We start from the raw sequence: 26,052 nt of genomic DNA on the forward strand, positions 1-26,052 counted from the left end.
AGGGCCTGGACCCCTGTTGCTGCCATCATCTGACTCAGAGGCTCCCCAGCTGTTGCAACAGGAGACTAAAAGAGCAGGTTGGGCCCCTTTAAAGAAAGAAGCACTTCCCAGTACAGGTAGGGCTAATAATAACTGGAAAGCAGCTGCTTCCACTAGAGAAGACAGTCTCAGTTTGTTCCAGTAGCACCTTAAAGACCAACTAAGTTAGTTCTTGGTATGAGCTTTCGTGTGCATGCACACTTCTTCAGATACAGACATAAGTGTGTGAAGAAGTGTGCATGCACACTAAAGCTCATACCAAGAACTTAGTTGGTCTTTAAGGTGCTACTGGAAGGAATTTTTTTTTTTTTGTTTTGACTACGGCAGACCAACACGGCTACCTATCTGTAAACAGTCTCAGTTTGGTTCTTGCTGAAGCAACATCAGAGTTTTATGTTTCTATAGGAGCCTGTTGTGTGTGAATGAGGTCCTAGGATAACCTGAACACTGTGATGAACGCATTGGTAATCTCATGACTGGATTACCCTCACTCTGGTTTCTCTTCAGATCGTATCTTGTTTTATTTGTACGCGTGTTCCCCCATTCCCTGTGTCATTTTTATTTCTCGAGTTTATATTTCTTTCCAGAGCAGGGCTTTGACACCCAGTAACAGTCGTCGTCCTCTTCTTCCTCCCGCCCCGGCCTCTCCTCCTCCGAGAGCGAGCGAGCGCGGGAGCCCGTTTCCGCGAGAAGCGCGCGCAGGCGCACCGACTCCCTCCGAGGGAACGGGAGGGGGTGGACGACGGCGACGTCAGGACGCTTTTTCCGCCTTGCGCGAGGCGCGCCGCCATTTTAACCTGCCCAACTCCCCCATCCCCCCCCCACCTTCCGTGCCTTAACCGCGCGCGCGCTGTTCGCCCCGCCCAGAGGGAGAGAGGGAGGGAACTCGAAACTCCGCCTCCTCCTTCGCCGGCGACGCCGCCGCCACCACCACCTCACACTTCGTCTCCCGCCGCCCTGGCCCGGAAACGCCCGAGCCGGGGCCGAACGTGCGTGCGTGTGCGCGCGTAGGTTTCCCTCCTCTTCTCCGCCGCCCCCTTCACTCCCTCCCTCCCTCAGCCCTCCTCCTCCTCCTCCTTCCCCCTCAGCAAAATGGCGGCGCGTGGAGGCCTTGGGAGCCAGTGAGTGACTCGCCGTCCCTCCTCCACCTCCTCTTCTTCTTCCTCCACCTCCTCCTCCTCCTCCTCCTTTCCCCCCACCCCTTCCCTCACGCTCCTCTCCGTCGCCGCCAGGCTCATTTGCATCGGGCAGTCGCCGCCCCCCCCCGCCCTCCTTCCACCTCGTAGTTGTTGTGTCTCTCCCCCCCGCCCCCCATTCTCACCCACTTTACACACACACATATCCTCCTCCTTCACGGTTGTTCCTCCTCCACTCCCCACCCCCTTCTTCCCCCCCCCTTCCCTCTCTCTCTCTCTCTTTCTGTCACAGCCGCCCCTCCCCCTCTCTTCTCAATCCACCCCTCCCCCACCCCAACACCGCCAGCCCATCAATCAATCAGCGGCGACCGGGAGCGGATCGATCAATGGTCGGGAGGAGGAGGCGGCGGCGGCTGCTGCTGGTTAATGAACAATGTGTGAGAGCTGCGCCGAGCTGCTGGAGGTGTTAAACGAGAGTAAGTCGGAGAGGCCTCCGAGCTTCGGAGGAGGAGGAAGGGGCGAAAAAGACGGTTTTCTATCTATTTATTTATTTATCCCACCCCTTCTCATCCTCCGACGGTTCCCCCCCCCCCATTTTCTTTTCTTTTGCACGGACCTCCCCTGTATGGAGGGGGGGGGGAATACCGGGCACTGCGTCGCCCTCCCATTTCACCACCACCACCTTTATATATATATGAAAAACCCACTTGGCCTCGTTTTGGAGGAGAGGCAGGCTTGGCCATGTTGTGCAGAGTGGGAACAGGAAGGCCGGTTCCTGGGCCCGCCGCAGGGCTGCCAATCCCGGGGACTCGGCCCGAGAAAGCGGCCGGTGGGGGGGACGGAGGAAGATGGGGAACGGTTTTATCTTCTCTACCCTTCCCACCCCACAATGCCACCCCTCGAGACGAGGGCGAAGGGACACGGATGCGGAGCTTTTATTGGTAGCGAGGGGATTTCCTCAACCCCCGCCCCCACCGCGCCCCAGTTGGAGGGTGCAAGGGGGGGGGCGGCAACTTAAAAGCCCCTCTCGGAGCTCTTCCCGTGGCATTTCTGCCGGCATCCTCTCGCCCTGCAGCCGAGAGGCCTAGTTCTCCTGCTTGCCTGTGGTCGGGATGAGGCTGCAGGCGAGCCCGGCTTGTGCTGCGAGTTGGCTGCGTGGATGTGCTCTGAGCGCAGGAGGAGGGAGGAGTAAAGCTCTAGTTGCAATATACTCCGCTCTCCTCCCGCCGCCTCGCCCGCTGTACTGAGGTCCTAAGCGGGGACGAGCGACAAAGGGGTCTTGAACCGGGAGTAACCCCTTGGGGTGTTTTGTTTTTGGTCTGTCAAGGGTTGGGGTGACTATGAAGGAGAAGGTGGTAGCGGTGTGCCTTTTTATTTTGGATCCATATAGTGAGTTTTGCACTATTGCCTATGGTTATGTCATATTCTGTATCACTACTATTAACATTTAACATAATGCCTTTTTGTATCTGTTGCAAATTTTTACTACACTCTTCCTCCAGTAAACTACTGCAATAGTTTATTGTGTTCAAAGTTCTTTCTTTCTTCCTTTCAAAAACCTAACTCCTCCCATCTTCTGCATATCTGCACTATTTTTTTTTTATGTTGCAGCTCTCAAACTCACCTGGACTCCTGTTTCCAGAATTTCTTGTTCCCTTGCTGGGATGTTAGTTGCAGACAAACATCCCTGTTTTGTATGCTTAGTAAAGGATTTGAACAGTCATCTTTGAAGTAGAATGTGTCTGATATGCATTCTTTTGTCTAAATCCCTTGCAACTGAGACTTGGTTCCTTGTGAATATGTGTAAGGTTTGGATTAAAATGGATTCCTAGTTCAAGTTTATGCAAGCTGTTTGGAACTTTTTATTGCTGTGGATGACCTGAGTAAAGAACTGCTAATAAAGAAAGCATGGGTACCATAGATAGATGGTGGATATTGATAGGCAAATCTCCCTAATGTGTAAATAGAATGTGTAAATAATGAAATTGATGTAAAAGAGGGGAAATCCTTGTACAGTTCCTATAAAAGGTGTCCATAGAACATTATCTTCTGTGTGTGCAGGCTGAAGGAAAATGGAGAAAATGTTTATATACACTTATTTCTCAATCATGTACAGTATTTGGAAGGTGCTGGTGACTGCTAATAAATGCAATATAGGGTTTTTGTTAGGATAAGCTCCTGGGAGAGCAATAGATCAAAGAAAACTCTTGACCAGAACTTAATAACTTTCTAATTAAAGGCTGCTTTACCAGCTGGTTTGGTTATTAACATGTAATTATGTATGTGTAATTATTGCATCTTGTTATTGAAGAGTTAAATGTTTTGCCAGTGGTGCGTTCTATAGCCCTTATTATTTGAGGATTTGGTATGTCCATTTCTGATGCTAGATGTAGATCCAAAACTAGTACCCTGTGCTTGCATAGTCTCAGTAAAGCCTGTGACTTACTTCTGACTTGTTCTGATTGTGTTCTGATTTCAGGCAGTGGTTGGTTTTACCACTTGTAAGTGTTTATATATTTGTTTCTATTATATAGTTTGTTGGTATGGACTGGTACGGCTTTAACTTTGAGGTGGAGAGAAAGAACCCTGATGTGTTGAGATCAGTCTGGAATGACTGTAGATTATGGAGTTATCAGTCATTGAGTCCTCCTCAGATTTATTGCACAGGTGTTAATGAGGCTTTGGATCAGGCATAGGCAAACTTGGCCCTCCAGATGTTTTGGGACTACAACTCCCATGATCCCTAGCTAACAGGGCTGGTGGTCAGGGATGATGAGAATTGTAGTCTGAAAACATCTGGAGGGCCAAGTTTGCCTATACCTGCTTTCGATTGTCTGAGTTTAGAAACTTATTTTCATAAGATCTGAGTATCCATATTGAGCACACTAAAATAGCATTAAGACAATTAGAAAGAATTCTGATTTCAATACTTAAGGCAAAGCTGTAGTTTAATGTTCTGTGAACAGTCGTCACTGGTTAAGGAAAAGTAGTGGAGGGGAAAAAAGTAATTGCAGTACTTGAAATTCAGAAAAGAATGTTGGCACTGCATTTGTATTTTCATGAATTTCCCCCCAGTGTAAGTCCCACTAACTTCCATGAGATTAGGCTGCAAGCCTAACCATGTCTACTCAAAATCAGACATGAAACCAAAGTGGCTTACACCAAGGTAAGTGGAGTTAAGACTGCAGGCTAACTATGCAATGAATCTAAAATCATGGCTTTTCAAATACAGTATCTGCAATGCTTTGCATGAAGTGAGCTTATCATAAATATTTGACTGTGTATACATCATACATTTAAAGCACATCCCACCTAAGAATCCTGGGAATTGGTTTACTTATCACAAGCTACAATTAGCAGCATCCTTAACCCCTGCAGTTCACAGGATTCCTGGAGTAGGGGTGGGTCATGTTTTAAATGTATAGTGTATATGCAGCCTTCCCCCCTTGTGCATGCATGCGTACTCACTTTCTTGCCCACTTTAGTGCATCTGGTGCATGCCTAGTTGTAACTGACAATTCTGAGAACCGAATTTACTAACATGCTATGAAAGGGACCCAGATTACAGTCATGATGTCCATTTGTTTCATTTGTAGTATCTCAAGAATCCCCCAAAATCACACAAGTAATGGAACAGAGAGAGAATGGCAGATGCTGACTCCCTAATATGCAGCCTACAAACACATACAACCTACAAACACATGCAACCTACGAAATGTGGTGGAGCAAATTAAAAGTAGTTGCATCACTTGTGAGAAGATATTACCCATTGAGTGTTGTGCATTGCAGATTGTATGGTGGAGGCTCCCCTTTTTATGGTTTTATTCAAGAAACTCTTCATTATTTACTTACTTTAGTATCACAGCTATTACAACTGGAAATTCCAAGTCTACATTCACTTCAAAAGGGAAGAAAGCAGCCAGTGAAAACTGGTAATGAATGAGGTCATGTTTAAAACTTGTGAGTCAGGGATTGCCAACAGTTCTCTGCCCTGCCTGCTGAGCATTTGGAATTGCTTTTCATTCTGCTGAAACTACTGGAGCTGAGCCTTGAGAGAGATTCGGGAACTGAATTAAACTTCCACTATGTCACTGAACATTGTTAAAGAGTATTTGTGTATACTAAGCAGAAAACACAAACATATATTTTGATACATGCCGTTTTGAATGAGAGAGTGAGAGATTTAAAATGAACTGTTTTAGATACCAAGTTGCAATAATTGGAACAAGGAGGAAATCATACAACGTTCAAGAGAATGTTAAAATAATATCATTGGACAAAGGTGAAGGAATCACATAAAAAGGATTTGCATAGCAAGGGGACCACGGTAGTTTTCCTCTTATCTAAAACACTATTCTAAAATTTGCTCCTTCCTGCTGGCTGGGAAATAGTCTCTAGCCCAAGTAAGAGAATGAGAGGCACTTGCCATAGCAGAGGATATAGAAAGGCCAGAACAGGATGAGGCAGTTATCTCCTTGTGATGAAAATTGTCCCCAAGAAGGACTTGCTGAAACAACTACTGTATTGAACTAGAATACAAAAAAGGGAGGTGTGAGGAGGTCAGGGAAACAAGCAAACGAAAGGCAAGACATGGAAAGACTGATTTGTTTTTAATTGTCTTTATTTTTCTGTATTTTGTATTTTTTGCCTCTTTTTTCTTTTCTTTTCATTTTTGTAACTTTTTTGAAACTTTAATAAATATTATTATAAAAATAATAAAAAAAGAAAATTGTCCCCAAGAAACATGCATTTTGCTGCCACGTCTTTCCTTTTCCTGTTCTTTGTGTGCAACTAGTTCTAGAGACCACATAATGCAATAGAAAACAATTATACTTTTTGATGCATCTAATTTGCCTCAAAAATACTGTTCCACTGCAAGAATGAGGCAAAAGGTGTCAGCTGCAGTGATATAAGTTTTTTGAGTGTAGTGTACCATCTATACTGTTGACAATATTGGGTTAAAAGTTTCTGAACAGGAATATTTAATACTAGAATATTGTGTTGGGGAAGTTGTGTGGGGATATTCAGGAACTCTGCAGTTTTGCTTCCTACAGTTATACTCCGTGGTGGACTGAGGCACTCTACAAAGAGGAAGTGTGAGGCTCCCTTTGTCTAAACCAGGGATTGGGTACCTGTTGCGCTCCAGTTGTTGTTGGTCTGCAGCTTCCATAATCCTCCTCCATTTGACCATGCTGTCTATTGGCCCTGGTTCTACATCTGCACTGTAAGCAGTGCTGCTGCATGTTAATATAGTGCTATCAATTTGTGTGGTGGTCAATCTGGGCCCCTAGAACTGTGATTTCATTTCATGCCAGTGGTCAGGAGAGTGGAAAGGTGAGAAAAGCTATGGCAGAAAAGGGAAATTTTGGCTCTGGCGATTCCCACTGCTGCCATGTGGCACCTGATAGATTGCCCCTTGGAGAATGCTGCTCTTGACAGAAAAAAGGTTCCTCAACCTTGCTTTTACAGAGTGCCAAGCAAAAAGGACATTAAAGTCTAAATCTAAAGACTATTGGGTTCCATCCTTGTTTTCCTTCTTCTGGATAAATGTTGCTGGAATTTAAAATTTAGAGTGTGTTTATAAAACTGAAGTGGGGTGTGTGTGTCACCATGACCATTAGCAGCTACTTTGAGTAATGCTTAGAAATGATTTGTGGAACATAAAATAATGTAGTCTTTAGAACTTAATGCAGCATTGGCATTAACCTTCAGAGATCACATGGACTATAGTCCTGCTGCTCCTTTGATGAAAATTAAGCATGTGATAAGTGTTCGTTTTTTTATATTATCCTAATCCCCTTTCCTCCAGTGGGTTCAGTATGAGTAATCTGCTAATACAGAACTCTGATCTAGAATTAAATTCTTGGTTAACTTGTGTTCCTAGGATAGCTGTTCCATGTTCCTTGTGAACCATGTGGGAATGCTCTTTTGAGATGCAACCATATCCAAATAGCTCTGAAAATTTGAGATCAGGACTATACTATGTGCATGTTTCACAGAGGAGGTATATGAACTGACTGCAACTCTTAATATTGGATGTTTACGCTTTGTCTCTGAAACAGATTTGTGCGTTGAATTTCTGATGTAATAACATAGAGTGGAGATTTTAGAGCCACAGTTTCAAATTAGTAATGCCTACTGCATTTCACTTGAGCAAGCCGTGTTGTTGCCTTCGCTTCCTCCCCTGCTCTCTTCTTCCTTCCCACAGGGCAGACACTATCTGATGCCCCTATAGAGATAGTCTGCCTGGAGCTGGCGCCATTGGAGTCTTAGAAACTTACAGGAGTCCAAAGAATCCAATTCTTATGAGTCTTTCTATAGTAATATATAGGGCCTGTATATAGTACTTTTGGACAGAAGAACAGATTTCTGTGTTTAGAATAGGCTTTCTTTGAATTTATGAAAGGTGCCTATGTGTCAATTATGTATTAAGAAAAAAATTTGCAATGTATCCACATTGGGTTCTACCCAGGTAGTGGCTTTGCAGTAGCAGAAGTGTTGACACCATTCCAAGGTGCATCTCTCTGTGCTGTACCACATCCTATTCCAGCGGGCTCCCTAATCCTGAGGGGCATGGGAATCTGCATTCTGTAGGAAGGATTAGCAAGAATCAGGTGCCCTGTCTTGCATAAGCAGAATCATTTCTTTTCAAAGCTACCACTAGCATGCAACTATGACTGAATACTGTTAATAAATGATAATTAGGAATGGATGCTGAACAGCGTTCAAAATTCGCCAGGTGCATTTCTCACCTGGCTATCAGCCACTTGCGACCAAGTAAAGATGCCTGGGTGCCAGGATTGGCATCTGACGTCTCCACTATCTGGAGATGCATGCCTGGGGATCATTGGATCTGCTCTGCTTTTACACACTAATACCCCTACCTGTAGAATTCTATCCGTTATCTTTTATCTGCACATTCAGAATGAATTTCTAGAGTCATCAAGTCATATTGAAAAATAAGCCGTGTGACCCAAAAATGGCAAATAGTCATTCATTTTGGCGACTCTAACTGGTTTAAAGAGCCATTTGGCACCTAGCTTATATATTGATGAGTTTCTAATAATGATTCTGAAGTACAAATGCATGAATATGACTTAACCTAGTAAGTAATTATAGTAGTACCCTGTAGGACAAATTTGTGAAGAACCTATCGTATGGTTTTCTGTGGTAAGGAAAGCTGCAATCCTATGCATAATTACTTGAGAGTAATTCCTATTAAGATTCCAAGCATATACGTCACCTGTGGTTGATCAAGCATGGAAGCCTTATTATGTTTAGGGTGGCTTGCAAATTACTGTAACTATTTACATGCAGCTGCCTTTGAAGACTCATTGGAAATGAAATTTCACCTGGTGCAGGATTCAATTCATTGACTGTGGCCAGTTTTTCAGGACCGGGATTTGTGCGATGCTTATTTTGCACCTAAAGATTCTCCATTTGTAAGCACCTCAAAAAGTCTGGGTGCCATTTTTTGTGCCTGGCTGACACTCAAGGATTACTGAAATGTATGCGCTTTGAAGCCTTGCAGTGTATGTTAAGGATAGACAATATGTTAAGGCGTTTAACAATAAAGAGTACAGTGGAACCTCGGGTTACGTTGCCTCCGGCTTACGTCACCCTCTGCTTGTGACTGGCGCCAACACGGAAGTACCGGAACGGGTAACTTCCAGTTTCGCGCATGTGCAGAAGCGCTAAATCACGCTGTGCGCGCGCAAACACAACACTTTTTTGTGCTGGTTTTGGGTTCTGATGCTGCCTCTGAAACAGACCCGAGGTTCCACTATAGAGTGTCACTTATGTGAATTGCATATTAGTTCATGCTTATCAAAATATTAAATAAAAAGTGTTGCCAAACCCACCAAATGATGACTAGACACTAGACATTCTGTTTTGGCACTCACAACTCAGCTCCCAAGAGCCATTTGGCTCCTAGCTTTTCTATCCCAGTTTCTAACACTGTTCAGAACATATAACACAAATGCTATTTCATCTGTACAGTGGTACCTCAGGTTAAGTACTTAATTCATTCCAGAGGTCTGTTCTTATCCTGAAACTGTTCTTAACCTGAAGCACCACTTTAGCTAATGGGGCCTCCAGCTGCTGCCACGCGATTTCTGTTCTCATCCTGAAGCAAAGTTCTTAACCCGAGGTACTATTTCTGGGTTAGCGGAGTCTGTAACCTGAAGCGTATGTAACCTGAGGTACTACTGTACTGGCTTTTGCTAAGTTTTCAGTCCCTATTGGAGATGCTGGTTATTACCTTTAACACTTTATACGACTTAGGACCAGGTGCCTCTCATATGAATTTGCCTAACCACTCAGACCTTGGGAAAGGCACTGTCTAGATTCAGCTGGTGGAGATGTGAGACTGGCTTTTTTGTTCTAGCACCCAGATTATGGAGCTCCCTAGCATGGGAAATGTGCTTTGGCTCCTATACTGGCCATGTTTTGGCAACACCTGAATACCTATTTATTTCAGCAGGTTTATGGCCTAACTGACATTTGATCCATCTTCTGACCCCTGGATTTTTCCTCCTTCACTTCTTGGATTATTTTATCTGCTGCATTGTTTATTCTGTTTTTAAATTATTGCTGATTATCGCTTTCATTGTAAGATGTTTTGAGCTCAGCTCAGAAGCTGGAAAAGTAGGATATAAATATTAATATAATATTTTATGGGCTATTAACTTATTTTCAAAGCCACAGTTGAGATTTACATACTTCTTTACAGGCTTAGAAATTCATGGGATGTGTCCCAAAGAGTAGATTCATTAGATTCTTGTTTGGGACTGATAATTACTACCTCTCATTCTGTAATCATAATCACTACTACAGATTAAAGTCGCTACCTTTCATTTCTCTCAGTACGTGTAAGCAAATACTTCACTTTTTTTTTATCTTGAAGTACAAAGTGGTGAGTTAGGATTGTGGGAGTTTTTTTGACCCTGGAAATAACTTGTAATGTAGCTTTTACCAGGCTAGTACTGTCCAGATGTTGTTGAACTAAATTGTTCCTGGCCATTGGCCATGCTGTTGGAGCTGCTGAGTGTTGTAGCCCAAAGTATCTGAAAGGTGCGAGGGACAGGTGGAAAGTGCTGTGCACTCCTGTGTACTCCAGAAGTAAGTTCCACTGAGTCTAACAGGACTACCCTTAGGTACGTTTTGCAGCCTTATTGTGGTATAAACCTTTGTGGAATACAATGGTAGCTCGGGTTACAAACGCTTCGGGTTACAAACTCTACTAACCCGGAAGTAGTACCTTGGGTTGAGAACTTTGCCCCAGGATGAGAACGGAAATCGCACGGCAGCAACAGGAGGCCCCATTAGCGAAACCGTGCCTCATGTTAAGAGTGGTTTTGGGTTAAGAACGGACCTCTGGGACAAATTAAGTTTGCAACCCAAGGTACCACTGTGGAGCCCACTTAGATTCATGAAACATTAGGTGTAGTTGGCAGATGACGGTGTATGCATTTTTCTATCTTCACACACATGGGTATGAGAAGGAATGGTAAATTGTAGACCCAGCAAAGGGCAGCAGAGGCCTGTGTCACTTTTATGAACAACTCTCACGTATGCAAGATAACAACAGAATGATGCATTCATAACAGCAGTCACTGTGATGATACTGTTTTTTCTCATTTTTCTATGCTAATTTTCCACCAGCAGTGCAAAAGAAATCCAGAGAGTCGTGATTAAATCTGAATTCAACAGAACCAGATTTGCTGATGAATTTTAGTTCAGTGGTTTCATGCTGGAGCTTCCTTTTCTTGTATGATTACTTGAGTTCCAGTAATGACCTCGTTTGAACATAATATTTAACTGTGTTTTAGGATGTGGTGCTGAAGCTCATGGGGGACAGTGACTTATAGCAGGCCTTCTCAGTGGTGGTGCCCTGGATCTGGAATGCCTTCCCTAAGGAAGTTTGGCTTCCTTCCTTCTTGGCTAGTTTTTGTCTCAGTCACTCTGAAGACTCACTTTTATGCAAGCATTTGGAAATAATTTATCGGACCCAGAGCTGCCATTAGCTGCTGTTTGGAATGTCAGTATGTGTTCCTGATTTTAATGCTTCCTTTATTTTAATTCTCTTTTATTTTGTGGTGATGGTATTGGGTGTATGCATATGGTATTTGTTGTTTAGCTACTGTACGCACCTCTGGGATTGTAGCTGATGAAGGGCAGCCAAGAAATCTAATAAAAAGAAAGAAATCTTGTATTAGCAACGAGGTTATCTGGGGTGTGGCTAAATGTCACTTGTCTTTCATAATGTCATTTGTGGTGCTATAGGCATTGTGACTACTGTATAATGTATTGTTAATATCTTTGTTGGCTCAAAACTCAGGGTTTGCGGTTTTCTTGATTACATTCTGAGACCTTTGGCATTGATAATGGCTGAGAGGAGGAAAGAAACAGAAGTCTCTGCTAAGGAAGAATGGATACAAAAAACTTATGGAATATGCAGAAACGGCAAAACTTACCGGAAGAATAAGAAATCAAGATAACATACTTTTTTTAAATAAAAGAATGGAAATAGTTTATTGAATATTTACAGATAAATTGTAAACAGATAAGAACATTGGCAGGATTATTGTAATAAGCTGCAGTTTCATAAGAGTAGATATTTAAAGTAGATGAATACATGAGGAAATTAAGTTAATTTGAATATGCAGAAGATACTAAAAATAAATTTAAGGAATGCAGAAAGAGGGGGAAGGAAGTCAAGTTTTGAAATGTTTAAATGGTTGTAAAATCAGTGAAACGTATAAACCTGAAAAGTTTAAATAATTAAAAAAAAAAAAAGATAATGGCTGAGAGCAGTACTTGTGCTCATTTGCTTTCCAGGAGGCAACAGTTACTCTTCTTCATTGACCACACAAGTGACTAATTGCACCCCTATTGCTGATGCTATAATAACACTTCAATCTTGAAATGATGCTGGAGATTCAAAGTGACTTTTCAGTATGTTTACCTTGCAGAGTCTATTACCGGGTGCATGCTTCAGAGTTAATTAAGCTTTCACAGTGAATGTTTTTATCTCTGTGTTAAATGTGCTCTTCTTTAGGAACTCTGCTTAAATTTCAAATCTAGGCACAATAGTTGTTGAGCTTGGGGTGGGGGAGTTTTTGAGCATTTTAAGGCAAAAACAAGATAGCCAACACGGGCTGCTGTATGTCCAGATTTTCCCAGACATTTTGCTGATTTCCACCCGGACACTTCTTCTGACAATGTTCCGGGTATGTCCAGAAAATCCAGACATGTGGGAACCCTAACTTAGCTGTTGTCCTTTATGTTTGATCACAAGTTATTCTGTTTCTCTTCAAATGTTTACTAAAATTCCAAGTATCATCTTCATCTTCTTCTTCTTCTTCTTCTTCTTCTTCTTCTTCTTCTTCTTATTATTATTATTATTATTATTATTATTATTATTTGCATTTTCAAAAACAGGAACAGAGAGAATATTTAACCCCCTCCCCATCCCTTCCCTCCTCCTGTCCCACTTACAACTTCATAACAAATAACAGCATGTATACATATACAGTACCATATGACTTCCCTTTCACCTTTTTCCTGGTTCCTTTGCTTTTCTACTACTCCGCGTAATCCACATTCTTTTAACCATCCAATTTGTTATCTATTAAATTATCCATTTCAACTCTGCTTCATTTACTCAAGACCTGCTAAGCTATGTATTTGTTTATACTGGTTCTTAAAATGTTCAATAAACATTGTCCATTCCTCCTTGTATTCCTTATCTTCGTTTTCTCATACCCTGTTCATCAGACCAGCCAGTTCAGCATATTCAAACATTGCACATTGCCATTCTTCCTTAGTGGGTCATACCTCTAGTTGTGTTCATGTTGCAGCTTTTTGGTTTGCGAACACAGCAAACCCGGAAGTATATACTTCCGGGTTTCACCGCGCAGAAGCGTTCTGCACACTTCGCACATGTGCAGAAGTGCTCTATCACGCTCTGCGCTTGCACAGAAGCGCCACTCCAGTTGCAGACTTTTCGGGATGCAGACGGCACCCCGGAACGGATCGTGTCTGCAACTAGAGGTACCACTGTATACTTGTTCTCCACCTTTGTTCCAATAAGGTTCTAGCTGTGGCGGTGGTGTATACCTGTTCATTAAGAGTTGAACAACAGTATTGCTGCTTACTTCCTACTAATAGCCCCATTTTTGCCAAGGCTTTATATCAGGGATGGAGAACCTTTTGGCTCCACAGGCCAGATGTTATCAAGATCAGCCTTGTGAGCTAGATTTGAATCAGGAAGTGGTGCGCTTTGGAATCACCCACTGAAAAGTAGTGCCCCCCCCAATTTTAGCATTGAAATGATGGGCACATACACACACACATATGACTTGATTCCAGCAGGGCCTTGAAATCCTGCCAAACAGAGCAGGATTGAACTCCAGCTCATAAACTGATGGGCAAAGGTTAAATCCTGCTCTGTTTGACCACAGCTACTGTTTTTGCTGGGAACAGATCTGCACAGCCAAAGCAGGATTTAACCCTGCCCATCAGATGTCAGAGTGACATCAGCTGATGGGTGAGTGTGCACGGTTTGGGGAAAACTGTCTCCTGGGCCAGCTTGGGCTCCCTGGTGCACCAACATTGGCCTGCGGGCGGCAGGTTCTCCACCCCTTCTTTATGTACCAATTTTTTTAAAAAATCTTCAGAGCCATTGGAATGTTCATAAAACATTGCATAACGCCTTAATTGCTGAGCTGGAGATAGCTTATTTTAACCTGTTGAAGCAAGAGTTGCTGCTGAGAGGAGAGAGTTCAAATAATGTCTCTCACCCCCCCCCATTTGCTTCTGTTTTTTCTTTGGCTGAATATAACTGATTTATTGGGCAAGGTGTCAAATCCACATGTTCTTTAATTTGATACTTCAAGTTGATTGTTCATTTGTATGTTCATTTGTATTTGCCATAGTTGATTACGGAGGTACCTCAGGTTAAGAACTTAATTCGTTCTGGAGGTCCGTTCTTAACCTGAAACTGTTCTTAACCTGAGATTCCACTTTAGCTAATGGGGCCTCCCGCTGCTGCCCCGTCGCCAGAGCACGATTTCTGATCTCTTCCTGAAGCAAAGTTCTTGACCCGAGATACTATTTCTGGGTTAGCGGAGTCTGTAACCTGAAGTGTCTGTAACCTGAGGTACCACTGTACAAAGTTGTGGCCTATATGGAAAATTCCAATTTTAAAAATAAACAAATACAGGAAGCTTCCGAACTTTTGTTTTGCTTTGGAAGATTTCAGATACCCTAGTGGGTGATCTGACTTGGCACCCCCCATTTTGTATTTATTAAACAAAGCTAAAAACTTTGACGCCACCAAGCTTGCTTAATATTATATTTGCAGTTGGTATGCATTCATTGTTATTAGTGAAGTTGTGAAGCAGAAAATTTTCTGCTGCAAAATAAAGCTTTGAAAATAATTTCACCTAATATCACTGGGTGATTATCTAATTCCAGCTTTGACACTAGAAATCAATGATGGCTTTTAGGAGGTGGGAGCTGCTATATATTCAACAATTTGTTCTTAATTCTTCAGAGGAATTGCTTTCCTGAGTTATCTGGTCCAACCATAAGGCAGAATATAAGGTGCCCAAAACCTTCCCAGTTGCAGATGCCACTGTTCTTGGACAGCTTGCTCTGTTGCTCTGTTTGCTCTATTACCTTCTGGTTGGTTTGAAAGTTTTCAGTTGCCTGACAATAACAGTTATCCACTTGCTTATCTTGGCTTTGTTACAGGAAGCTAGGAGAAATTGTCCCCTCTGGTGAAAGCAACGTAAACTTTTCCTTATATGAGGGAAGAATGCCAACTACTTTGAAAGTACCAATGTTTCAGTCCTGGTTGCAAAGGTCATGCTTTTCCCAGCATTAATGGAAATTATATGGAAATTTTTCAGCTGGTTTGTAATTGCCATTCTTGGGCAGGCCTTTAAGGCATATGGTCCTGATTCAACTGGAAGCATTCATGGCTGCAAAATCATCTGCATTTATTTCTTCCTGTTTTAGAGGGGATGGTATCTTGGCTTTTCCTAGCTTATTGTATTTGATAGAATCAATCTCGAAATTATGTTGGGATGTCTTTGTGGTTCCCATCATGTTGGAATTGGAGGCACTTGTCTTAAGTATTGTGATCTTAGCTCTTCAGGTGTGCTCAGATGATAATCTTGGGTGACTTTTGCTTGACCCTATGAGAATCGGTTATCTTTTGCTTATATTCAATATTTATAGGCTATTGCTGTCAGTTGGTTTGGAATGAATAGTTATTGCTATGGCTCTGGAAGTTTCTTTTTTAAAAACTATTTTTAAAAACTTAATGCTGCTTGTAGTTTTAATCCCAGATCTATATTCAAGGGAGGTGGTTTTTAAAGCTGCTTTTTAAAAGGTAAAATAACAATCCAGTGAGAATTATGAAAGAAAGAAAGAGAAAAAGTATACCTTCCCGGAGCTCACAGCTATTACTTCATAAAATAAAATACATTGTCAAGAAGCTACACAGTGCATTAGATGTTATAACAAAAGCCAACCTGATACAGAAACAGTACAAGACAAATATTATGAATACCAAATAAAGCCATATTTCATTGTGACTTGCCATCTCTCTGATTTGCCTGTCATATAAGTAACAAATGGCCGCCAAATGGAGACAAAAATCCCTTGGTTTAACTGAACCCTGAGATACCCTTAATTTATAAGTCAAATTCTCAGAAATGAGAATAACCATTACTTTATTGAACCAAATATTTAAAAAAGGACCTGAGGACTCCTTCCAGCCAAGTGATATGGCCACACAAGCAGCTACTTAAAAGTCAGTGATTTACATAAATAAGTCCATATTTGACAAATCAAAAATTGACACTAGACACAATTTGAGGTTTAAGTCACTGGTACACCTATTACAGAAATTTCCTTCATTACCTCTTCCCAAGAGGCAGGACTACTCCATGTGCCAATAGTTTTCTTTTTTTTGTTACACCCTTCCAACACAGGGGAACCAACTCTAGTTTTATGTGCAAGGCAGAACCATCAATGTGCAAGCCAAGAACCATCAGTGGATTATTTTTCAGGAATTCTCTTGGATAGTTGCAAAGAAGGTGGGTAAGCCATAGTTTTTCCTACTGCGCATTATCCAATAGACTTCCAGGATCATCTCTCAAACAGATATCAAAGAAGAGAGGGGAGAAAACTGATGGTCTAACAGCAAAGAGTGTATAAAAGAGACAAGTCCTCTTTATGCTCTGGAGCTAACCAAAGCAGGTGTTTTCTAGCTGATTTCCAGTACTTTGGGGTTTTACATACCACCCACCACATTTAAAAGTTGAATGCTTAAGAAATGCCGATTTAAAAACTTAAGTGTGATTATTACTTTTCCACCTGTGGCTAATCCCTGAAGCATTTAGAAAATATGTTGTTTACCTTAATATGCTTTTAGTAGACAGCTTAAAGTTTCAAACGTTCTTCATGGCATTGATGATTCAATTGTTTTTCTTTAGTATCTGACATTGAAGGTGGTGATGGATTGCAGCTCAGAAAGGAACATGCACTCAAGGTGTTTGCTTATATCAATTCTTGGACACAAAGGTAAATTCAGCTTTTTAAGTGCTCCCAATTTATGATGCATCTTTGTAAGTTCATGCCCATGTATTTATAAGTACATTGTACATAAATAGTAAGCATTAGAAAGGGACTATGGCATGAAGATTACTTCGCTCCTTCTCAGCTAACTGTTTTTGGCATTTAAGACAGTGTAGAAGAGTTTTATAGGCTCTAGTTGATGCAGGGGTATCTTATTATTTTAAAACATGTTTATTTTAAAAAATTAAAATGTTGGAAAGTGGTAATGTAGGATTTCTACTTAAGATTTCTACAGATAATTTTAAAAGTTAATTATTGGGTCTTATTGATTTCAAAATAGCTTTTGCTGGAATTGTCACAGAGGGGAAATTTAACATATTAGTCACAGCTAGAAGGGTATCTGTTTGAAATAGTGATACATTCTTCGCAATGACTCATGCTGTGCACTATGTCTGAACATTATAGTGGAAAGGACTAGTGTCTGAAAGTACAAATCACAACTTTTCAACCCAAGGTATTTTTGGAAAAGGATTGTGATTGGTGAGGAAACACCTACATACTGATTAAACAGTGGCATTTGGGTTTGTGGAACACACCACCTATAAAAGAAGCATACGCTTATATTGATTAATATCTAATAAATCTCCTAGAATGTGATATTTTCTGTGCCTGCCGAGCAAGGCTTACTTTGCCAATAAACACCTTAATGACACACCTTGCAAGGTTCGCCAGATGAGTTTTTTTTCAGCGGAGAAATGGAGCATACCAGAAAGGATTAATTCCTTTTCTGGAAGGCAGCATCAAAACAAGAAAAAAAATGGTTGCCTGTGACCAACCAGAAGTAGGAACCCCTTCCTACCAATCTAGACTATGTTTTCTTCAGAAGAGTAGAGTTAATTTTTGGCTCCTGAATGCTTTCCCTCAAGGTGCAGGACTTTCTTCTTTTTTTACCATTTCAGATTGTTCCTTTTTCTTTTATCTTTAGTTGCCTCCCCTCAGTGTTTCATCTAGGGCAGGCATGGCCAAACTTGGCCCTCCGTATGTTTTGAGACTATCTAACAGGACCAGTGGTCAGGGATGATGGGAATTGTAGTCCCAAAACAGCTGGAGGGCCAAGTTTGGCCATGCCTGACTAGGGGAAGTGGATATTGGGTTATAGTGGGAATAGCTGGAGCAATATTTTAAACCCCCTTATCCAAGTCCATGTGGGGGTGTAGGGATTCTTCCTCCGTCCCTGGGTGGTTGCAATACCTATGGGAGAGGATGCAGAAAAGGCCTCTTCAGTTAGGAGCAGTGATGCCTAAGTATCTTGTTTCATCCTGACTACATGCTTGGCTGCTGAAGCTGAAGAACCAAGAGGGCAATCATGGTGGTCAGACAAAGTTGGCCAGGGTAAATGTCTTTTATTTAAACAACAGGAATGACGTTGCCTTTGTATCTTGGAAAAAGTGGAATATCCCCTGGAATCAATTATTAAACTTCAATGCAATTATTTCACTGTAATTTTTTTAAAAGCAGTGTTACTTTGCTAGTCAATACATATTAAATACAAAAGATTTCTGTATAAGGTGTTTTAGTTCAATATAATTATCTACAGGTGTGCACAATGCCTGTTGCTAGTAGCAACCATAAATGTAATCCAGTTGTTGCTGGTCTCCTGTATTTCCAGCACAAAATGATGCTTTCCCCTCCTACATTGCCTGTACAACATACGAGTTTTTTACCAGGTAAAATTGATGGCATCCCACACCTTCAGAGTCCTTTGGCATATGCTCAGTGCTTGGGGGATGGGTGGAGTTGGGCTCACACTTCATGGCAGACATTGGAGAAAGTCAGAAGCTGCATGGATGTTTCTTGCTGTTTCTGACATTTCCCAACACCGCGTGATGCTGATTTTTATTAATCCACTTTATTTATAATGGTAAAGAACTCTCAGATCATGTTATAGTTTTACAGATACCAAGGACACAAGTACCACAGTATTTATGTAACTGCAGTCAATTTATATCAGTCTTCCTTCATATAAGACCATTAAATACAAGATGGAAGAAACATGACACGTTCAGCCCCAGGTTATCTACATGAATTACTGCTTAGTCATTTGTTTCTGAAGCTCTTCCAACATTTCCCATCTTGATTTGCCATTTTAAATCCCTTTTAAAACAGGCAATGTCTGTGCTGCTTCAAGGAGTATAAGCATTTGGAGATCTTCAACCAAGTTGTGTGTGCGCTTATAAATTTAGTGATTGCCCAGGTTCAAGCTCTTCGGGACCAGCTGTGTAAACATTGCACTATCAACATAGACTCAGCATGGCAGGATGAGAATAATCCATCTGATGAGCCGCTGAATGTAGAAAGAGAATCTCGAGGAGGAGAAGAAAATGGGGAAAGACACAAGTCCATAGAGAAAAAGTTAGACTCTGGAAGAACTTGCATCCTGACAGAGGAAGAACCCACAAAGGGCGCTGATGCCTTCAGCATATGGAGCACCGAGGAAAAGGAGAAGCTTTTGCTTTGTGTAGCGAAAATCTTTCAGATCCAGTTTCCCCTCTATACCGCTTACAAGCATAATACGCATCCTACAATAGAGGTACATGTTATCCTAATTAACAGATACAAAGGTGGTCTGTTCTGTGTTCTGATGCTGAAACCATTACTTGATTCAGTGTTTGACTTTCCAGTTTGTAAGTTCTTACAATTTTGTCAGAGCATAACTCTTTTTTTTCACAATCTTTGGGTTCTTTATACAGGAAGGTAGTTAGGTTTCTATTCTGCTACCTTGTTCAATTACAGTGGTGCCCCGCAAGATGAATGCCTCGCAAGATGAAAAACTCGCTAGACGAAAGAGTTTTCCGTTTTTGAGGTGCTTCGCAAGACGAATTTCCCTATGGGCTTGCTTCGCAAGACGAAAACTTCTTGCAAGTTCCCCCCTTTTTCTAAGCCGCTAATAGCCCTAATCCGCTAAGCCGCTAATGGCCGTGCTTCGCAAGACGAAAAAACCGCTAGACGAAGAGACTCGTGGAACAATTCGTCTTGCGAGGCACCACTGTATATTTACAGCCTGATTTTGTAGATCAGCTCAAACTCCCAACGACTTGTCCTGCTGCAGCCTGAACACAAATATTGTGAAAGTAAAAGTTGAGTAGAAACCAGCTTGCAAGGGAAGGCACCCTACCTACTCCTCCTTTCATCATCACTACTATTACTACACTTGGTTGGTCCACAATGTGCTATGCCAAGAGTGGTCTTGGATCCAAGTTCCAAAGAATCAAGATATCAATTCATCACCCTCATATTGATCTGTAGATATTGATGCTGACTTCTGTGATCTATGGCTCCTTGGATAGAAATAACATAATCTGTAATAGGCAAATTCAAATTCTTGCATTGCTTTTCTTGAAGCCCAAGAAAACATGGCTTTGTCTAGAAGGCAGAAACAAAACAAAACAGTTTATATACCAGGTTCTGTATGCAAGCATGTGGCTTTTTAAAACGGCAAAATTCAGTCGCCTTGAATCAAACATGCATTGTTGCAGCCTTAGGAAAATATTATTGAAGTTCGCAGCTGTGTTATCTAAATTATGGATGATGTTTATCTTTTTCTTTCATGTTGGTTAAATTCATAACATTTGTTATTTTTTAAATAGGATATTTCTGCACAAGAAAGCAATATATTGGGAGCATTCTGTGATATGAATGTAAGTTAGCTTTATTTCTGTATATTAAGATGTGTGTAGTTTTAATAAATTACAGCTCATTAACTTTCAGAAGCCTGCTCCATCTCAGTAGCTTAGAGTGATCCAGAATACACTATAACTGGAAGAACCCATTAAAATAAATATAATTTTCAAGCTGCCTTAATTCAGCCCATTGGTTCATCTAGTTTAATATTGCTCATTCTGACAGGCAATGGCTGCCTCTGGTTTCAGAAAAGGGTATTTTCCTAGCCCCATCTGGAGATTACATGGGTCGAACATGGGACTTTCTGCATGAATATTATGTGCTCATTGAGCTACAGCCCCTCTCACTAGTCCATCCAGCCCAGTATTGGCTGTGCTGATTGCTAGCAGCTCATATGGAGCTCATAAGGAGGGCTTTTTCATTACCTGATCCTTTTAACTAGAGATGAAGGACTGAATCTGGTGCTTTCTGCATGGAAAATAAAGTACAGTCAAACTTCAGTTGTCAAACGTAATCTGTTCCGGAAGACCATTCGACTTCTGAAACGTTCATAGCACATTTGTCTTCCAAAAATTGTTCAAAAACCGGAGCAGTTGCGTCTGAGTTTTTGGCGTTCGGGAATGAAACGTTCCAAAACGGAGGCGTTTGGGAAACGAGGTTTGACTGTACTGAGCTTTAATGTTAATGTACGAACCAGTGAAAGTCAGTTGTTCCTGTCATCCTTCCTTGGGCTGTACTTGGGACTACCCTAGCAGCTTAGTTTTGGCCACCCAGGTAGAAACCTCCTAGTGGTTTTGAAAGAGATTGGGGGAGTCGCCTGAAGAAGGAAGTCCCATGGTCATAGGGTACAGTTTGTACTTGCTGCTTGCTCTTTGGACTTTGTATATAAATGATTTGTTATTATTACTTTTTTGAAAGAGCTTCTTTGCAACAGACTATTTGAAAATGGTAAGTAAGTAAATACACAGTTGAAGCAATGGAATCCGTTAGATCGTTCTGTAAAAGCCAGCAGAAACAATATCCAACAATGCTACCCTGAAAAAGCATGGTTGAATAAAAAAAAGGATTAAGAACTAATTGCTGGCAGCATCCTAATTCCAGGACCAATGTATTTCAAAGTGTGGGTGAAAGCAAATTTTAATACTTGGTTTTTCTCCTAAGATACTGGCCATTCCAAAATAATTTAGAGTCCTTTTGAGCAGCGTGTGTTTTGGCTCTCCATATTTCTGAGTTGAGCACTGTGGCATTAAACCCTTGCCCATCCTTCTGAGCAAGCAGACACAGTTTGGTTCAGATATATCTCGCGTCAGAATGATGGGTCTTGCACATTTTCTGACAACCAAACCAAAAGTCCCCCATCAGCCATGTCTGGGTGACCTGCTAGATGCTGGGTGATCTTGCTTTTGAAGTCACAAGCAGGTAGTTGAGATGCTTCTCATGAGCCTTAAATGAACCTGTATAAAGTGGTGGATTGAGTACAATCCCAATATTCCATTGTGCTTAGGCTCTACTCCCTTTCTGAGTGGGCTTTTGTGCATGTTTTGTTCTTGGGGCTGTGTTCAACTTGAATTGTCATATATTGCATTGCCATCTAGCATGTGGGTGAGTAGAAAGGCAGAACAAAGCTAGAAAGACATAGTAAAAATATATTTGTTCATATAGATTGACCAAGGTTTGCAGATACGCAATGAATGTGAAATGTGGTCCTTCAAATGTCTTCATGCATACGGCACCCTTAGGTAAATCGAGTCAAACTTTGAAGACATGAATAAGTCAGACATTAACCCCTTTGAATTGTGCCTGGAATAAAAAAGAAAGTCAGTGCAGAACCTGGAAGACTGACTTAATGCCCACAAAAAGCCTTTCAGAATAGTCTGTAGGAGGAATTATTAAGATGCTGTCATTTTGGTTGAGAAAAAGTTATATGTGGACATGTAATAGATATTTTAATGTGTTCTTATGTCCATAGGATGTAGAAGTACCGCTGCACTTGCTTCGCTACGTTTGCTTATTTTGCGGAAAAAATGGTCTTTCCCTCATGAAGGACTGTTTTGAATATGGAGCCCCTGAAACATTGCCATTTCTCATAGCACATGCATTTATCACTGTGGTGTCTAATGTAAGTATGTGTCCAAGATTTTCTCATTTATTTAACATGGATGCAGTAAATGTTGCCTGTAAAGTCTTCTTAAAGGCAAGAGGCTTTCTGTGTTAACATGTACTAGTCCCAAAAGCCATGGTCCCAAAACCTCTAAATTTTAATAATACTAATTTTACTTCTAAGTTACAAAAATGCTGCACTTTATAAATTTGGAATATATTTGCTTGCATACCCCTTTATTGCAACCATTGACTAAAAATCCAGATGCTGAGAAGAATAGTTTAGCTATTCACAATATCTTTGTGACAAATTCCATCAATTTAAAAAAAAAATCTTGCTTTCAGAATATGTGTCTTCCATAGCTACAATTTTTCACAGGATTCCATTTTATCTCAAAACAACTTGGGGATTTTAAAAATGTACCTGAATGGCAATTCCCTTCCGAAATAGGCTAATAAAATTGCAGGCTGGTAACAGTAGACCTTTAAAAAACTAAATGGAAAATATTTGTCGTAAGCTAAGATCAAGTAATTTTGTTGCCCTTAAAAAATGGAGCCAAATTTTTCTAATCCCTGTGCTCCAAAGTAATTTGCAATAAACAGCACCACAATAACAGATTTATTTTCCATCCAGCTCAGTAATTTAAAGTATGTTCTGATGCCACACAGACAGAGGACTTATAAATATAAATGAGGTTTGGGTACTTCTAGTGGAAAACTACTGGGTAAAAGTGAAACGGCTATGGTGTAAATGTTAGGATTTATTTATATGTTTTTGGCTTAACTTTATTCAAAACAACCACCAGTTAAACATATTTAAGCCAGATGTGAAATATAAAGAAAGCCAGGTTATTTTTCATCACTGTGTCAGTCTCACAGGCTACCACTTTTCTGTATTGTTCCTCTGGTGATTACTGTGGAGTCCATTCATTTGAACAATGCTCATTAAAACTTGCAACTGGCATAGATATTGTTTCCAGGTGGTTGCACTGGCATATATTTAACATGGGCAAATACAAGTTTGTTCCTTCTACAACAAAGTTGCTCTATTGTGTTGATCTTTTGAGAATGTCTGTGTTTGTAGTTGTGATAGCCACAGAGCAAGTGTATGAAAGGTATTCTTGAGAAATACCTTATTATATAGTTGAATTGGAGGCCCAGTTGTAAATAGTTTACTGAATTATTGAACTGAATTAAGAGAAAGTAAGTTCACCACATATATTTCCTGGATGAGTAGCTCTCCAGATATATTCACCATCTTTCACTGACAGTAGGGACAGTCAAATAAATGGGAGTACTTGTTCCCAGAGGGAAATAATACTTTTTCATCCTTTTTTTAAAGCATTGGAGCTGCATAGCAACAGGCTTTAGTATAGAGGTGGTGAACTGCTGGTCTACAGACCCAACTCAGACTTCTCAAGTCTTCCCCAGTGGTCTCCCAGCCCCCAGTCCAATTCAGTTCTGAAAAAAGAAGAGAATCTAAAAGAGCCTGCTGGATCAGGCCAGTGGCCTATCTAGTCCTGGTATGCCCCGTGGAGCACCTTAAGGTCCATAAATAACAATACTTTGGAAGTCCGGAGCCCCAAGGAGGTTAGATTGGCCTCAACAAGGGCCAGGGCCTTTTCAGCTCTGGCCATGGCCTGGTGGGACGCCCTACCGCAGGAGATCATGGCCCTGCGGGGTTTGACATCTTTCCACAGGGCCTGCAAGATGGAGCTGTTCCTCCTGGCCTTTGGGCTGGACTCAGTCTAACCCCCCCCCCCCCCAATTTTATTTTTTGATGGAACCCCTTATATGTGATTTGTATATAAATCTTCCCTTGGCTCTTTTTGCTGGCCCATGTAGGACCAGCATGGATAGTTGGCCCTGGTGAATATTTGACATTTTCTCCCCTTATGGCTTTGATCTATAGGCTACCACTAAAATGAGGCTTTATTTTAAGCTGCATTTAAAAGTGTATTCTAACTTATATTTTAATCAACTGGTGGTTTGTTTGTTTTTTGGTTTTTAAAAATGTTTTTACTGTATTTATATTTAGTATTAGCCGCCCTGAACCCCTTCTTGGCCAGGGAGGGCTGGGTATAAATAAAAATTTATTATTATTATTATTTATTATCCTGTTCTCACAGTGGCCAACTAGACGCCTGTGGGAAACCCATAAGCGGGATCTGTACACAAGGACATTCTTCCCTTCCTGTGGTTTCCAGCAACTGAGATTCAGAAGCATTGCCGCTTACAGTTGTGGAGGCCGAGCACAGCCATCATGGCTAGTAGCCATTGATTGCCCTCTTCTCCATGAATTTGTCTGATCCTCTTCTAAAGCCTAGGTTGGTGGCCATCACGAGCGCAAAGCATCAGTGGCTACCATCTTCATAATGGCACTAGACTGGGTGGAAATGTTGCAGATTCTCTGCCCTGCCCAGTGGAATGCACCTGAACAGGAATGCACCTGAAGGGGGCAATGAGGAGGAAAATCCCCTCCCTCAATACATAATGCTTTAGAGGAGAGGGCATGATAGGGATCCATGCGGTCTGTGTGTTGTATGTAAGGGTTTGGGAGTGACTGAGCAAAATGAGAGTGGGTGTGATGACCACACCCTTTTGCCCATGCCAACACCTGACCCTCAGCCCTCAGAGTGTTAGCCAGCACCTAATGTGGTTCTTGGCCAAAAAAGGCACCCTTGCATTAGTGTAATAGAGCCGTGCCTCAGATTCCAGAGTGAGGCCCCAATTGAATGCGCTTCCTTTCCCGATATGGGCTGGGGCTATTAGGAAAAGGCATCAGAAAACTTAGTGAGAAAACACATTCCATCCCTATTGTTTTTCTCTCACAAAAAAAAAAAAAAAAACTTGCCTCCTACTCTTCTGGCTTAGGGGATCCAGGCAAACTGGCATTCCATTTCCGTCTTCTGCATGAACCCAAGTTTTGAATGTAAAAAAGTTATGTGAAGGGAAAATAAATGCCCCTCTTTTCAGTAGGCAAGTTATGTGAGTCTGAAAAGCAGTTGTTGGTGTGACATGTCGATTTATAGTGTTCAATTTTTTTTATTTGCTATATAGATCAGAATATGGCTGCACATCCCTGCTGTTATGCAACACATTATACCATTTAGAACTTACGTTATCAGGTATGTTTTGCAGACCCGTTATGGGGTTTTTCTTGTCAAAATAAATTCAAATCACTCAGATGGCATATCTAATGTGACAGAAGCTAATAAGCAAACAGTATTGCTTACAATTAATATTAGTAAGTGATTTGGTGCTTGGTTTACATGCACTCGGGTATTTAACATAGTGTTCTGTATATGTACTGAGATTGGGAGTACTTGAGCTTGTGTGCTTTCTCTCATTCTCCCCCACCCCTGAAACTGCTTCAGGAGATCTATGTTCGTTTTTAAGCATGGGATCCCTGGTGCATTTAACTTTTGCACACAATGATAAGGATGTAGCAGGTTCAAGTGAGGGAAAACATGCACCCGAAGCCTGTTTTTGATGTCACTGT

The 26,052-nt window shown here is 41.4% G+C and overlaps 1 protein-coding gene across 2 annotated transcripts in view; it reads left to right on the top strand.

Annotated features, from left to right (window-relative positions):
* The first annotated feature begins 1,442 nt into the window (after positions 1 to 1,442).
* The window catches only part of USP34 (ubiquitin specific peptidase 34), a 98,499-nt gene continuing 73,889 nt past the window's right edge, over positions 1,443 to 26,052 (top strand). The window contains exons 1-6 of one of the 2 annotated variants that reach the window (XM_081903570.1): positions 1,443 to 1,651; positions 16,688 to 16,775; positions 18,936 to 19,359; positions 20,417 to 20,467; positions 22,420 to 22,569; positions 25,611 to 25,678. In XM_081903570.1, coding sequence (XP_081759696.1) covers positions 1,609 to 1,651; positions 16,688 to 16,775; positions 18,936 to 19,359; positions 20,417 to 20,467; positions 22,420 to 22,569; positions 25,611 to 25,678 — 824 coding nt within the window. In that variant the 5' untranslated portion in view covers positions 1,443 to 1,608. The remainder of the gene's footprint in view (positions 1,652 to 16,687; positions 16,776 to 18,935; positions 19,360 to 20,416; positions 20,468 to 22,419; positions 22,570 to 25,610; positions 25,679 to 26,052) is intronic. The other variant, XM_081903571.1, reaches the window with a different exon arrangement.

Source organism: Podarcis melisellensis (genome assembly GCF_964234715.1).
Source record: "Podarcis melisellensis genome assembly, chromosome: 3".
Lineage (NCBI taxonomy): Eukaryota > Metazoa > Chordata > Lepidosauria > Squamata > Lacertidae > Podarcis > Podarcis melisellensis.